The 16,174-nt window shown below is 45.1% G+C and overlaps 1 protein-coding gene across 1 annotated transcript in view; it reads left to right on the plus strand.

Moving 5' to 3' along the window:
* Nucleotides 1-5,193: 5,193 nt before the first annotated feature.
* The window catches only part of LOC143332715 (ephrin type-B receptor 4a-like), a 35,799-nt gene continuing 24,818 nt past the window's right edge, over nt 5,194-16,174 (plus strand). Inside the window, exon 1 of the mRNA XM_076750467.1 lies at nt 5,194-6,172. Coding sequence (XP_076606582.1) covers nt 6,094-6,172 — 79 coding nt within the window. The 5' untranslated portion in view covers nt 5,194-6,093. The remainder of the gene's footprint in view (nt 6,173-16,174) is intronic.

Genomic DNA, 16,174 nt, shown 5'->3' on the forward strand with positions numbered 1-16,174 from the left:
ATGATTAAACAGCAGACATATTTCTATTTAGAAGTTTAGTCATAGACTTCCCCAAGACACTGACATCAGGCTCCCAAATACTTTGGCTACACATGGGAGGCTGTCAGCATCATTTGTTCTCTCCACTACAACATGGCAGCTACAGCCCGGAGTAGAGGATCAAACACAGATCTTTTCCATGTTGATATTTTATTATTCATTTCGGCCTGCTGCGTCTTCTACTCGCTGATTCTTCGTCCCCTCTTCTCGCTCCTCCGCCCGTGAGGTCCCAGCTGGCGCCCATCAAACTGTTTGTGCACGACTTGAGTTCAACTGTTGTTTCTATCTTCTGCTGCCTTCCTAAATCTGGATGATGTCACTCGGGCTGCTTTTGCTGCTCTTTATCCACGTATCAGACTGACTGCTTAAAGATCAGATGATTCATCCTCAGATTGGTGTGCGGCAGGGTGTGGTGCAGGGGTTTGCCATTAAGATGCTGCTTTATGCTGTTTGAAAAGTGCTGCCTTCTTTAACTCTGTACGACAGATGATACAGACTCCCATGGTTTTGTGCCAGAGCTCTCAGTCTGGTGTTGGATTACACCTAATGGGTTCTTCTGCCTTTTTCTAATGCTTTAAGACTTATTATTATTAAGTGGCAAAAAACACCACACTGTAGCCAAACCTGCCACATGAGGTATGTCTGTACTGGAATTATGTGAGAAGGAAATTAAACGAAAAGGATTATGAGAAGTGTTTTGGCATATTTACTGCCGTTGGAAAAAAAAAAAAAAAAAAAAGCTCATTGCCCATTCCGCTAATTAAAACATGACATGTTGGCTTCAAAGGAATGTTACCTTCTGCGGTTAATATCCGACAACCTTGAAATTAATCGAAAATGGCAGGTGACAAAGATTTTGGTTTTGCAGAGTGAGGTTTTTACCCACCAAGAGAGTGACAGCGATTTTAAAATACAGCCTTCTGGTGTCACTTTATAAGCTGTATCTGCAATGGCAGAGCTTAACCCATGAAGGCTTATAATGTCACCAGGGCTAAATGCACACTTTCGTTTTTGTAGCAGCAATGATGACATATGATCCCAAAACGAGGATGATGGCACACAGGAATGTGCTAGCATTTGAATTTTAAAATGCTAATACTCCCATGTGCCTGCTGAAATAATACACAAAATAGCAAATACACATTTTAAGGAAGAGTAAACTGCGCTGTGCCACATAGGTGCTGCTGGGAAAGAAGAGATAACGCAAACAAACAGACTGGAGGACATTGGAGGCAGTGTTTCTGTTCAGTCTCTGCATGAAAGTGACAGAACAGAAGCAGGAATGGAAATGCCTATCCAGTGATTCTGTAATGAGTCAAGAAAGCAGCTCATGCATTGTTCCACAAGAAGCCTGGCAAAGAGAATGCTAATGTGTCTTTTTAACAGTTGTTCCTGGTGTGCAAGCAGTGTACTGTCAAATGTTTGGAGCTGTTCAGCTCATTGCACGCCTCGTGCCACTGTGCTATTTCGACTTTTTAAAGTTGTTGTGGGTCCCAACGTAAAAAGATGTTGCTACATTTAAGAGTCACCTTTTTAAGCAATATGGGAAAAAAAATGCATGGACAAACCCGAATGCAACCAGGGACGGCTATAGCTCAGTTAGAGCTGGGCCACTGATTGCAGGGTTTGCTGTGGTTCAGTCCCTGGCTGCACCTGTCTGCATGTCAAAGTGAGCAAAACACCGAATCCAAAAAATGCTCACAATACCTGAATGTTTGAGGAAGCAAAACTAAGAGTACACAGCCACGAGAACAGCTCTGTGAGGCTGTGCTTTGAGCTATATGCTAATGTTGACATGCTAACTTGTGCAAAATGCCAATATGAACACGAGCAGGGATGATGTTTATCATATTCATCATCGCATTTTAGTGTGTTTGCATTAAAACATATGCGAGTTATCTTCAAATGCTAAGTGCAGCTGAGGCTGATGGGACTTGGTTTCCTAAGTATTTGTTCATAATCCAAACTGAACAAACTGAAATTTTGAGCTGATGATGGCACTAAATGCAATGGCATAGTTGATGAGACATTTTATGCCAAACCACAAATATCAACCTCATGGTGGCGCTACAGGAAATGTCAGGGGATCACTTGAGGCAGCAAGATTGATCATCCAGCAGTCCTGAGAGTCTGTACAAAATTTTGTGTCAGTCTATCATGTAGATGATGAGATATTTCACAGCACAGGACACACTGCATTTGTTTCCAAATTTGCATGAAGAAACGATCAACACCACTTAAGAAGAAGAAAGAAGCGTGTCCATGGAAGAGGTAAAGTGAAATCGTTATAATTTGAGTTTGAGTATTGCTTTGCACTGCCAAGTAACTCCTGCAGGGGTTGACATCGGGGTGGAGGCAGGAGAGGCACAAAACAATAGGAGAAAAAGCAGGAGTTCATACACTTATTTAGTCTAGAATGGAGACATGAAAGCAGGTAGAAACACTGTCAGCTGGCCTGGATCGCCAGTGAGCCTTCATTTTCCTGGGAGATTGTACCCAGTGGCAGACAGAGCGGCGACATTAAAGCACAAACCTCATCTTCTGCCTTCTACGTCGTCTTCCTCTAGAAGGCGAGGCCCTCCCAAACCAGCCAAACCAATCGCACGAAGCTGTGTCTTCTCACAGCCTTTCGACTATGTGTGACAATCAGCAAAACTGGGACGACATTCAGGTGTCTGATAACACAGCCTCTACAAAGAGAAGCATAGTGTGCGCAAACAGCTGACAAATAGCCTTGTTTTCTCCCATTGGTGGGTCACTCTGGTCCCAAAGCTCTTCTGTCTTACACTCAAGGAGTTGTTCAAATTATAGACTTAGCGTGAAGAAGAAAAATGGAACCTCCCAAGGACATTTCTCAGTCTCGTTTGTTTCACAATTGTTTCCTGTTGAAGCTCCCACTGCAGCTTGCCAGTGCTGGAAGTGAGAGGCTGATTAAAGCTTATGAAGAAGAATTTCATGCACTGCATACAGTAAATGTGACAGCTTTGGTGAGTTGAATACCCCTAAGCATCGCCCATGTGCGTGCTGTTTTGAGTTTCTATCCACTTATATAACACACTAACATATGAACAATGGATGTAAGAAGAAGTAAGCAACAGACGTTACAGTCAGGATGAATTGTCGAACATTCTCGTTGTCTTAACTTATTCTCCTGTGCCATATAGATCTCATCAAAGTCTGATGTTTGTACATTTTCAGATTCCTTCTTCTGTAATCTTTAGCAGATGCTGCATTGCACCGCCTGAGGTGATGTCAATTGGGTGGGTAAATTGAATGTAACCCACAGTTTCACCCAACTATTGTGCTTTATAGAAAGAAGAAAAAACTGAGCAACACAAGTTGAACCCAGAGAACAGGAAACACCCGCCTCGCCTCGCCAAAATTAAACATTGGTCTGGCCTTGTTAGTGAGCCTGAATTGCTAATATCTTATTTACATTTTGTCATTCAGACTTAAAATTTGCATTTTCTCTTATTTATGCCGCTGTCTCTCGCAAATCTTCTTCAAAAAGTGATTCCATTCGGTTCCCCTCGAGGAAAACACCCATTAATTAAATAAGAAAATAGGCTGTGCTGCAACACTGATGTAATGAATCGGTAATGTTATGGTTCTCATTAAAATATGCTGTCTTCAGATGGTTAGTTGCAGAAAAATATGCACGTTTAAGAGAGAGCTGTCATAAAGAAGTTTAAAAATGGTCAGCGAGGTGGCAGAAATGCATGATTTCTACTGCTAGCCATGCTAATCGTGCAGAATCTATATTTTCTCATCAGACTGTACGGAGTCAGATCTTATCTGCCAAAGCCAATATGGCTGCAAGGCTGCATCACATTCAGGTGGTGTACTAAGTTGGTCTATCTGCATTCTGCAGGCTTCAGCGCCTTTGACCTCAACTGGAGACCACATACTATATGTGTTCAAATCCCTCAGGACAGAAGTTAAGAACCCTGCAGAGGTGCCCTTGAGGGATATTTTCAGTGCTGCTCTGTCACTCAGTCTTGCCATAAATAGGGAATCGTTATATCTTATATGTATAATTATATCTAAGATGCGCTTGAGTTTGATCAGCATAAGAAACAAGCACACAATCTGTCTACTTTCTCCTTCCAGCTGGGCTTAAGTTGAACCAACAGGGGCCCTTAAAAACCCAAATCTGAGGGCCTGGGAGGACCGTGCCTTCAGGTTTCAGAGGACACTTTACCGAAACAGAATGCCAGTACTTGTAGATAGGACGCACTTAATTGTTATTTTGGAGTCAACAAATAGTCTAAATAACACCGGAAGCAGTGTGAATCTGTTCTCAAAATAAAAGCATGCGTCTTTGTTTTGCCCATTGCATTTAAACCTGGAACATCCTCTGTGTGGAAAGAAATAAGAGAGCTCCATTTAGGCTACACACCACCTGAATTGCAGTGGAATTGTACCAAAGCTTTACAGTTGGTCCCAACACAGAAGAGAACCTAAATGAACACTTTGCAAATGCAGTTAGAAAACAGGTTACAGGATGTATGACTTCCCCACAGCGTGCATGCGTGTATGAAGAAGTTAAGAAGCAGATGTGTCCCAGTGGAGCACAGAAAGCTACCTTGAAATTATGCAATCAAAGGGTTTATCTAGACGTCCAGATACTGCATATGGAAATCAGCTAGTCTGCTCTGAACGAGCACATGGACTGAAAAAGATATTATCACGGCAAAGCATACTGTTCCAAGCAGTATCTTGGCATAGGAACTGTGTGATTTCTATTAGGTGCATTCATGTATGTATGTAATGCAGCCTGAATAGTATTTATTGTACGGATGGGCAATTTAGTTCTTATTTGTTCTTTCTTTATATAGCAGATACTCATACTGTATAAAGCATTGTGCTTTATTAGTTTATTTCCCTTAACTATACTACACTGCGTCTTCTGTTTGCTGGTGTGACACTTTAATTTCCCTGCGTGGGATCAATAAAATAGCAGTAAATATATCAGGCCTGTACACAAATCAAAAGGAGGACTTTGGAAAAACAAAACAGGCATTTTTTTTAAATACTTAATTTAGGACATTTGCCACTCTCCAAATGTTGTCAACGGCAGTTTAATTGTGTAGGCGCTCTCCGGAAATGTCGTATCTCATCGCGTGCGCTTGACCCTGCTGATATGGAAACGAGAGTGGGCGGAGCTTGCTGGTGCCATTCGACTCTGGGCTTGATGCGGCGATGAAGTCCTCGGTGTCCAGCTCACTGTAGTCATCCCTGCCAGCTACTTTAGCGCACAACTTTTAATATCCGCCGTGTGGCCAGTCTGCTGACGAACCCGGAGAACAAGCCACATATTTCCCCCCAGTTTCAGGCTAATTCTGCCCTGTTTATCCAGGCCAGGCTAGACGTGTCGCGCAACATCCCCACCACCTTTTGTGGATTTTTTTCCTCCCGCAGCCAAATAGTCTGATGCTTTGAGAAGAAACGGGAGACAGCAACAACACACTCCGGCGACTCGTTTCCCCGAACATGACAAGAAAATGTGGGAGCAGGTATGAACCGACTGCTACTGAGGATCATCACCGCCACTGACACCCATGCACTGAGGTGCCCTGGTTGCGGATTCAGCCTGCTCGGTCATCGAGCTCAGGGGGAGAATTTGGGAGAAGTCGAGCGGAGCACAAAGAGCGTCATTAAAGGCGAGGACACAACAAGTTTGAGCCGAGCAGCCCCCTGAGCTGCCGTAGGACTGAGCTGCGGCAGCGGCCACACTTCCACCACAACGCAAAGTTGGACAATTGCGAGAAGTTTCCAGTCTGTGTCGATAGCAGTGAGCGTTGAAGCAGCGGCCGAACTTGCTTTGTGTTCACACTTGACTGATAACTGCAACAAACAGTGTTAGTTCAGTCTCTGCTGCAGTGCTTTTACCACAGTGTGAGGCTCCCTGATCTGAAGTCCACTTTAAATGCGGACTGGTCTGCGGTCAGTGAGTGCACAGCCGAGCTGCCAGTGCCACTTGATTTTTCATTCAAGGCTGAACGCAAGTCGGTTCGCTTTTCACCGTGAAGCAGCAGCAGCAGCAGCAGCACCATGGAGCTGACATACTGGGGCATCGTCCTGCTGGGGGGCATCCTCCTGGACTGGGCTCGCCTGGGGTCTGCAGAGGAAGGTGAGTCTGGACTTTTCCTCCTTGTTTTCTTTGGTTTCATGGCTGAGTGACATTGGTCAGTGTTGCATCCTGTTTCTTACCAAAAGGAAGTGCAGTGAAACCACACGGTAATTTAAACGCATGCTGTGCAAAGATAAGACTGGAATTGAAGCTAAATCTCAGAGGAGTCATCAGACAAATGTCAAGGCTGCAAGTACAGTATGTTTCAGACATGGCATTAATCCCACCATGGAGGTGTTCATTGCAGTGGGCTGTTGAGCTTATTTCTACTATTGGTTTTGCCTTCCTGAAATCTCCAGAAAGGCCATTTCTGAAACCTGGTCGCTCTTAGTTTTCCACTTTCAAGTCATCAGAAGGTTCCCCGGCTGCACCCTGGGGACCCGTAACCAGCTCACCCTCAAATCAATAAAACACCAGGTGAATTGAGGCTAACACGGGGCTGATGGGATTTCTGTTCCTCTCCATGTGGAGATCTGCATGAGGCGTTTCAGCTTTGAGGGAAAAACACTTTGTAGGCCTGGATTATAATTTCTTGTAGTTTCTGGCAGCAGACACATGATCCTGGATCAGCTCCGTGAACCCTGGAGGGACAAAACAGAGTTGAAATCAGCCGTCTCCGTGATGGCCTCATATCATCCGGTTTGACAGGCGGGTACAGCTCGGCATCATCAGCATAACAACAGGCCCAGTGTCTGGGTAATTTGCTTAATGCAGGGGTGGAAGACCGAGCCTCATTGAGCCGCACTGACACATCACAATCAACTGGAAGGCTGGGTGTTTATTTATTTTTCATCTCGCGCCATGTCTCTGTATTCTTGCCACATTAATGGGGAGGTTTCAGAGCTGTGGGGTGAACTGAAGACTGATTTCTGTTTGTTAAGCATGCTGCTGAGATGACTTTCTGCAAAACCTTTGATGGAAAATGGTCTTTGGAAATAATAGGTCCGCGTGTTACTGAGGATCAAAGGATCACAACTGGGTTTCTTTAAGGGCTGCTGAACTGCAGGCTTCGGTACCTGCTTGGTGCCATGTGTGGCCTTATTCACAGCTGCTTCTTTGTGGCACAGCTAGCATGTTTTCCCTCACAAGAATGGACACACATGCGTGAACTCTGACTCGCCGCGTCATTTCTCTGGCTGATTCCCAGCGTTCTCTAACTAAGAAAATAAGTTTGCTCTGAAAACAATGAGCGTGTTAACAATGAAACTTTTCCCAGAGTATGTCCAGTCCAATCAGTCGCTGCTGTAAACAGGAACACCGTGAACATGCATGACTGCGCTTTCTGTGGCAGGAACATGAATCTGTCAGCTCTGGACTGAGGCTGGACACCGTATCCGCTGGGGCTAAATGCCCTTTCTTGGAGGGGTGGACTTACAGTATGGCGCCCACTGTAGGCCTGTACAAACACATGGATGTAGGCCACAGTGTGTGACTCTCACTCATGGTTTTCTGGTTTGAAGCCTGGATTTACCACTTGTGCGTACACACCCATCAAAAGAAGACGTTAAATTACCGCAGCTACTGTGAGTCTGAATTCTCGCAGGGAAAAAACGTTGTTGACTCTGTGTTTCGAGAGAGAAGTTTGGGATTTTCCCAGACGCCTAACAGTTCCTGGCTTCCAGGGTTCGGTCCATTAGAGGAGCGTCTTCTCCAGCTGGGGCCATGGGTTCCACAGCTGGGAGCTGAACTCTGACTCAACTCTCGAGTATTTGTTCTTCTGCCTTTCTCTCTTGGACGTGCTTAATCTCAGATCAACGCGTGGGAAGCGATGCCGGCGGGTTTTTGGTGGCAGAATCATCAAACATGGCCCTTCGGAGGACACGGTCTCAGTGGATTTCGCTCTGTTTGCGCCTTGCTGATGTCCAAACAGGTGCGGCGCTGGCTCGGCGTGGAGGACAGACACGCAGACTGGAGCTGAGGGGGTCGTAGCTCCTTGACAACCGACTCCAGAACATCTGTGTCTCGCCAAGTGTGAACAAGATGTCTGGTTTCCGTGTCTTGGGTAATGGCCCGCTCCTCTGCCAGCACCCTCTGGATCATCCTCCTCCTTGTTCTCCACGTAGTAGGGAATTCTGTAATGAACTGATGGGAGGGTAGATGAAGCTCACAGCTGCCAAATCTCTCCTCCTTTTCCAACTAAAGGATAAATGACTCACTTACACACACCACTTGCTCGCTCAGCGCATGGATCTCTCTTCCCTCTGTCTCTGGGAAGATTAAAACACGGACCTCTTGATCAGATAATTACTTTGGCTGGAAATTAATAGCAAGCTTTGGGTGGAAATTAGTAATGAGGATGCACACACATTGCCACACACTCTCAGACACACACACGGGAAAAACTAATACTCTTCCTCTCCCTGGCCTTGCATATAAAAAATGTATCTTGTTCAGAAAAGCAAAGCCAAGGCCTTCAACTGAAAAGGCGTAAGCTTTTTATCCTCTATTAAGAATTCTCACTAATGTGGCCAACGACTCCGATTTGGAAACATATTTGACTTTCTAAATGCAAGCTATAAGTGTTCCTTATCCTCCCACACATGGGCTCAATCTATGAATTGCCCGTTTTGTTTTTTCCCTGCCCCTCGTTATTTCGCGCACATGCAGTTTTCTGCCTCTTACCAATGAGAAGATGCTGCCGGTGACAGAAGCACTGCAGTCTTTCCCACCTGTTCAAGTCCAGAGCTTAAGTGATGCAGACTTGCCGGCGCTCATCTAGACTCGTAGGACAATTTCCCACCCAGGTGGGCGACATAATTCTATTCTGTTCTACCTCATTTCCATGGCTTGGAGGCATTTTTTGAGAGCTAGTGCTACTGAATCACCTGTGTGATCGTCTGAGGTGGCGCAGTTTTCGAGACTTGATACCAACAGTCAAGTTTCCATCCAAATGAGGTGCAAATTTCAACCAAATTTCCAGAAAATTGGCAAAAGCAAATGCAAAATATTGCATATTTCCAACCCGCTACCGTTGGTGGTGTGAACTGTCAAGATGAGTTCGTGCTCGTGCACAGCACGGGGGGGGGGGGGGGGGTGAGTGGAGATGGGAGGGGGGAGCAGGAGGAATGGCAAATCTGGCATGCTAACCTGTAATCGCACGGTGCAGACGGAGAGATTGAATATCTTTCTCCTGAATGACTCACCCCACCTTTAATTCGAGGAAGGTTACAGTCCTCTCGCCGCTGCCATCTTTCGTCTCCGCAGTGGAGAGGAGGCTTCAGCGACCGACAGGTCACACGTGCTTCATGTTTGTCACGACGACTTCGCTGAGTGTGTTTCCATCGCGTTTTGTTTTCATCAATGCACCAATTTTCTAAGATGAGTGCAAAAACTTTTCACAAAATGAAAATGTGCATTAAAGAATTGGATGGAAATGCACTTATGAAATGCGCCATAAGGCTCTTGTTGCATGTCTTCCTACAGCTGAACATTGTTTTCAAGTAAAGGCAGTGACCCTTTAGCATTTTTTTTTTTTTTGGCTGGGAGGCTTCTATTTGATGCTTATATGTTTTACAAGGTTGTAAATCCGTCCATATACTGGCAATGGGGAGTATATCTTCTGAAATACATTACTGCAGCTGTTACCTCCTATTTACAAATCATTTTTTTCATAGTGTGCAACAGGAGAGCACAGCTGCCAGTGTCATTTGTTTAGCAGAAGCCCGTCTTGTTGTTGCACTTTTAAGCCTCTGCTGATGGAAGGAGGTGAAGTCAGCCCGTCTCCTGCAAACTTTACCCTCGGCCGTGGTTTGTTCCATATTGCGCTCTCCCAAACCAAAGCAATCCCTCGCAAAAGAGTTGACATTAACGTCTTTTGTTTGCAGCTTGAAACCACACACGTGCAGCCTCCAGTCTGAACAATGAGCTCACATGGCGACAAGTACATGCGCCAGGGGCCAAGTGGGAGTGATGAGATAACGGAGAAATAAATTTCCATTCGAGTTACGTAATTTAAAACATATTGTAATTGAAAAAAAAAAAAAAATCTCCATACATCTATGAGGTGGAGAAAAGAAATCCTAAAAGCGGATAAGCCGCCCTGCTCTAATGTGAGCGCGGGCTCGCTGAAGATCTCTGAAGTGCTGTTGATTGGCTGTGGCTGGGTGGGAGCAGCGAGGGGAGCCAATGAACATCTGCGTCTTGCCTTAAACAAATACTGCAACACTCACCAGTTGCTCATATCCAGCCGTGCTAAATAACCTATAGCGGGCGTCCTTGTATGGAATTAAACAAAACATGCAAGGCTCATATTTATGTAACCTGCTGATAGATGACTATTAGGTGGAAGGAAGGTTTACATCAGCCCTCTAAAAATGCTCAAAAATGGGGACGTTCTTGCTTTTTTTTCCCACCCAATCTGTCTTCTGTTTATTCTTTCGCCCCCCCCCCAATCCTCCATAGCATAACTAGCATGATGAATAGCATAATGCCTCTCAATCTAAACTAAACCTCACTGTCTCAGACGCAGAAAGGATGTTTTTATCTAAGAGGCCTTACTTGAGCCTCAATCCCTTCTTTCACAGACATGTAGCCTTTTCTTTTGCTACTCTTTCCACGTCCTCTGTCTCCTTGATGTTTGACTGGTGCTATGCTGTTTTCTCTTGCTGACTGTCTCCCCTGCCGTGGAAATGTGGATCGTTTCCCAGAAATCCTTTTAAACGGAACCGATTTTTATAAGAAAGGGATTTGCATTTAAAGCAACCTCCCCCCTCTCTGAAAGCCGGTAGCCCATCATCCTCAGTACCTCAATCCGATGATTAGCTTCCTCAAGAGTTAAACAGGCATCCGAGTGCCACAAGTACTCTCGGCCCGTGTCTCTCTCTCCCTCTCCCTTTTCCCCTCTCGCCGAGAAGGATGCATATGGCAGCGGGGAATTGCAGGTGGATGATAGTTTAGCTCGCTGAGAGGATACACCCCCAGCCCATACATCCATGTCAGGCATTCACTTTGGAGAGCCAGTCTGTCCTCCACCCACACACTACTCTCTGAGAGTGGGACACAATGGGGACAGGCTGCAGCAGAGAGGGAATGAGGCCACAGCCTATCAGCCATAAGCACCAAGGAGAATGGCACTTTTAGAGGGATGGGGGTTCTCTTTGAAGTGAGTCAAGGAGAGATGGGGAGACCGGCATGAGTCAACGAAATAGAAAGAGCAAATGCAGAGAGGGCAAGGAGGGTGCAAGAGTGTGCACGTCTGCACACTGCATAATGAGCAAAGTAGGTATATTGCCCATTTGCATTCCATAATCACACAAACCTGGGGCCAGATATGGGAGATATATACGTGATGGGGCTCAATATGTGGTTATAATAAAGGGATTAAAAAGGCCTTTAATTAGAAGACAACAACTGAGAAGGAGCTGTTTATCTCAGGTCCATCTTCCTAATTCATCTTGCACTCTAATCACAGCTGATAATGTGAAGCGCACTGAGCGTCGTGCCGGCAAAAAAAAAAAAAAATATATATATATATATATATAAAAAAAGTCCCCTGTGAAGCATTTATACATGCTGTTGTTGTCTTGCGTCGTGTGATGTTTTTGTCGTTACATTCAAAAATAGAATGAAATCTTGCAGGGGGAAAAGGCAACACGAGGCTGGCGAGACGTCTGAGGCTGGATGTGCAAGAATTGATTAAAAAAAGCAACCTTGATGTAAAAAAAAAAAAAAAAATCTCAGCTTGAAGCACCATCAGTAGACTTGCTTCGATTTGAGTCTGGGATATTTTCCTCCCTGCGTCATAGGTTGACCTACATCTTCTGTTTGATATGCCCGTTTAAAGTTGAAATGTAATTCGCTCGCTCCGGCAACAATCACGAGAACATGTGCATGTTCGCCTCCACCTTCATGCTTGCACATGGCTTCGGCACGTCTCCCAGGGCCTGCTTTCATACGCCACACTCAACCAAGTGGGCTCTGCTGCGTACGGCATAACAGAGACATTCCTGTGCGCTAGTTGCCCTCCTACAGCTCGCACACCGCTAAGAGCTTTAACAGGGGAGCCATGCTCCAAAAAGGAGTGGGTCAGTCCAGTTAAAGAAGCATTAAACACCTTTTTTTGGCAGCTCGGTGTTTTATTTTTAAGGATTGCTGCACGCCAAATGTGCCTCCCCTCATATCCTTCCATTGCTTCGATGATGACTGATCGCCGTCTCCGCTCAGCCCCGTCCAATCGCGGAAGAAGAGTCGCTGTATTATTGAACGCGGTCTATTTTTCCAAGATTGGACTAAAGTGCGTTTTTTGAAACGCTTTGTAAACGACTGATTTCACTCTTTGCTGAAAACATAATATGGCTGACTGAGGAAGGAAAATGGTGCTCTTTGTACTCTAACAAATGGCGTCACATCCAAAATCTTTATTCTAGATATATCGGTCACCGCCGCACAAGCACCCCATCGCGGGCTGGTTGGAGCAACGCGTGCACTGATGAAGAGAATCAGCTCTCCGTGTTTCCGTTGTCGCTCGACTATGAAAAGGCGCGACGTGTCAAAATAAAAGAAGATTCTCGCAGCGACTCTGTTTTCTATCTCGACTTAGATGTGTCAATCCTTAGATGGTTTATTTAGCTGGAGTCTGCACTGTTAGCTTCAAGCTGTCCACCTCCCACAGCAGATTAGTCACTGAAAGCTGCGTTTGTGTGTGTGTGTTTCTGCGGCAACACCCCCCCCACCCCCCACCCCCCCACCCCCAGGCTTTGATAAAAACTCTGTTTTAAGTACAGCAGCAGACATTTTTGGGGCTCATTGAGAGTTCATTAAATGCATCACAGCAGTAGATGGAGCTGTGGGTTGGTTTTTTTTTTTTCTTCATCAAGCCAGATTTGAAATAAGATGGGTCAGCTGTCATACAAGTTCACATTTCTGTGCTTGTTCTGCTCTAAGAAACCGGAGTTCATTACGTTGCTGCAGCTCTATAGGATCATATATCACTGCAGCCTCCTAGGTGCACGCACACTTTACAGCATTTTGGAGCGGATCCCAGTCTTTTCCCGTTCATGATCAAATGGCACAAGACACAAACATGCTAATGATTAATCTATAGTGAACTGACTGGCAAGCTATGCGCTGTAATTAGAGGAAGACAAAACAAACACAGGGGTGGCAGAGTCTCCTGCTGGTTAGGGAGATCATCCCAGATTTCTCCGCCCTGCAGGGGTACCGGTCTGTGAGTGACCCTAACCGCAGGCCTCCCTGCAGACCGGGGAAGACAAGACGATGAATATCCTCTTCAAGGGCTGAGAAAGTGTTTGAAAACAAGCACATGAGCTGCACTTTTCCGCGGCGCCTCTGCTGCGATGGCACAGAGCTCGGCCCCGCTTCGCGGATGATCGGCTGTCTGCGAGCCTTCTGTGAAGGAGACGGCTGCTTGAGGCCGGTTGGTTTGTAGAGGGCACTTCTTGACCGCAGAGGGGTGATGTGTGATCCCCCCCCCCGGGTGCAGAGCAGGGGAGCGCCTGTATGAAGCTGTCAGCGTGCGTCATGAGAAGCATTGGCAGCTTTCTGTCTTCGTTATGTGTCATTTTCCTCCCGAGCTGATAGGTGATCTTTAATTTCTTTTTTTCCCGCCTCATAACAAAATGTGTGACATTTGTCTGTTTGCAGTCGAGCATAGAAATGCGGTGCTTTCTTCTGCCAACTCTGATCACAGGATCTAGACGGCTTGCTCTGATGCTGACTAGCACATCACCCAGATGATGAATCAACAAGCAGAGGATCATTTCCCAATATAAACGTCTTTTCGGAGCCGCGCGCCTTTGAGTTTCTGCGCCGCTCCTTCGCTCCTCTCCTCTGCCGTTGTACAGTCTGTAGCCTTTGACAGCAGCTAACAAAGTGAAACCTTTTACCAAAAGCATGTCGGCAGAATGAAAAAAAAAAAAAAAACGGGCATCACAGAAATTGTCTTTTTAAAGAGCAAAGTGCTAAAATGTACTGTGCGGCACACATCTGTTTACTGAGGCACTTGCCTTTCAATCTTGTAGAATCAAGGTCTCTGCAAAGAATAATACACATTTTGAGCTCAGAAGAGGCTGCAGCGCGTACTTTTAAAGGTGAGACATGCTCACAAAAACAAGGCTCCCCTCGCCTCCCGCAGCACTCCAGCACAATCACTGTGTGCATAATGATAAAAATAATGATAAAAACGAGTGTGTCGACACTAATGAACACGTGACCCACATTTCAAAGAACTCTCCTCTTCCTGTCTACAGCGGCAGGAAGGATTTCGAGTCAGAAATGAAAGTCGAGGCATTAATACAATGAAGTGTTGGTGGAGAAACTCTGATGTCTTTGTGTACTAAATTTTACATTTTCAGGCATTTGGTTGAAAAGCGTGGCGCTTTTGATGTTTGTCTCGACAGGGAAATTAAGGTGAAGAAATAATGAATGACGAGGGAAGAAACGCGTAAGAGAACAAAGACAAATGTTTAGAGGGGATAAGATGTTGACGACAGAGCGGCGGTGATCAGCTGATTCATCAGAAACTGTTGTGAACGACGAACTTTTGCTGCTTCCAGATTCTCAGATGTGAGGATTCGATGCTTTTCTTCACCAGATATAACAGTAAATGGAATATTTTTGGGTCAGAGAATAATCAGCAGATTAGTCCTTGATGAAAACAAGCACCAGTTGCCGCTCGTGGAGTTTCATAATGAGATCAGTCTCCAGGTTACAGTGCAAATGATAAACGTGAGTGTTTCCTCCAAAAACCAATGGATCACACACGGCTGGTTTGTGGGCCTCCTCTCCAGTGTTGCAGTGCTCTTTATTCAAAGAAAGCATGACTTGAGGTTTTGAATAGTGCAGCACAAACTCCCCCCCCCAATATAATGATTTGATTAAAAAAAAAAAGTCTTTATAACTTTTCCTTTGTAATTCATTCCTCCTCTGTATCAGGACGCCACCGGGGAGTTGGCGTAGCCTGCAACAATGTTCTCAAGAAGCCTCTCGCTTTTTCACGGAGTTGGCTTGTTTTTGAAGAATACTCCAGAACGTGGGCCCGTAATTGGAAATAGCGGGAGGTGAATTCACTCAGTGACAGATCAATATTCCGAAGAAGCTGAAATATGCTGTAACGCAAGGCAGTTTAATCAATCATATTGTACTGAGAGGCAGCCCGGGGAATTGTGTGTTTAAAGCTTTACATTCTCAAAAGTGTCTACTTAGAACTGAATTAACAATTTAACCAGAACAAAACAAAGGGAGTTTTTTTTCCCCCGGTTTGCTTCCTGTTGGGAATTGAATTGAAATCTATCGCTTTTGCTTCTTCTCGCCAATATTAGTCAGTTCCTGTTGTACACAAATGTCCGACAGCAACACGCCCCGTAATAACACTAATCTGTTGTCAGACAGCCATAGATGTCACCTCGCTGTAGATTGTGTCGTTCTTCATCTCATGCAGTCTCTTTGCTGATATCTTTGGCCTCACAGCGATGTGAATGTTATTTGTGTGAGGGGAAAAAGGCTGTTTGAGTCCAAGACGCACAAGTGCTGTTCAGCAGTTAACACCTCGGGTCAAAACTCATTACTTGTAGGCGGCGATATAAAAAGGCACAGAACCGAGACAACGTCTCACATCCTCTTAACCTTAACCTCTCATTTTATGTGAGGCTCCAAAACTTTTTACACAACTGCGATTAAGTAAATATTCACTTTGAACTCGTGCGACTTGAATAATGCAGCAGTGTTTCCGACCACAATTAATTAAAAGGGAATGGCAATGAATCATAGATGCTCCTTTGGATGCTTCTACCTGTATTAATCAACATTTGTGTTGTGTTTCAACTCCGGAGAGAAGCTTTTTGTTAAATCTTCTCTTCTGTTATGACACACAGATTCATATTAAACACTGAGCAAGAATTAGAAAAGATTAAAAAGGTGATTTGCCGGAGGATTAGAAAATGTGTTGGCTGAATAACAACCAGGAAGCAAAATAGTTAATGAGTTGTGGGGAATGTTAGAGCCCAAATGATAACTTTTCTGGGGCCAGTACCGATATGAGGGGGT

The sequence above is a fragment of the Chaetodon auriga genome, chromosome 15 (genome assembly GCF_051107435.1).
Source record: "Chaetodon auriga isolate fChaAug3 chromosome 15, fChaAug3.hap1, whole genome shotgun sequence".
Classification (NCBI taxonomy): Eukaryota; Metazoa; Chordata; class Actinopteri; order Chaetodontiformes; family Chaetodontidae; genus Chaetodon; species Chaetodon auriga.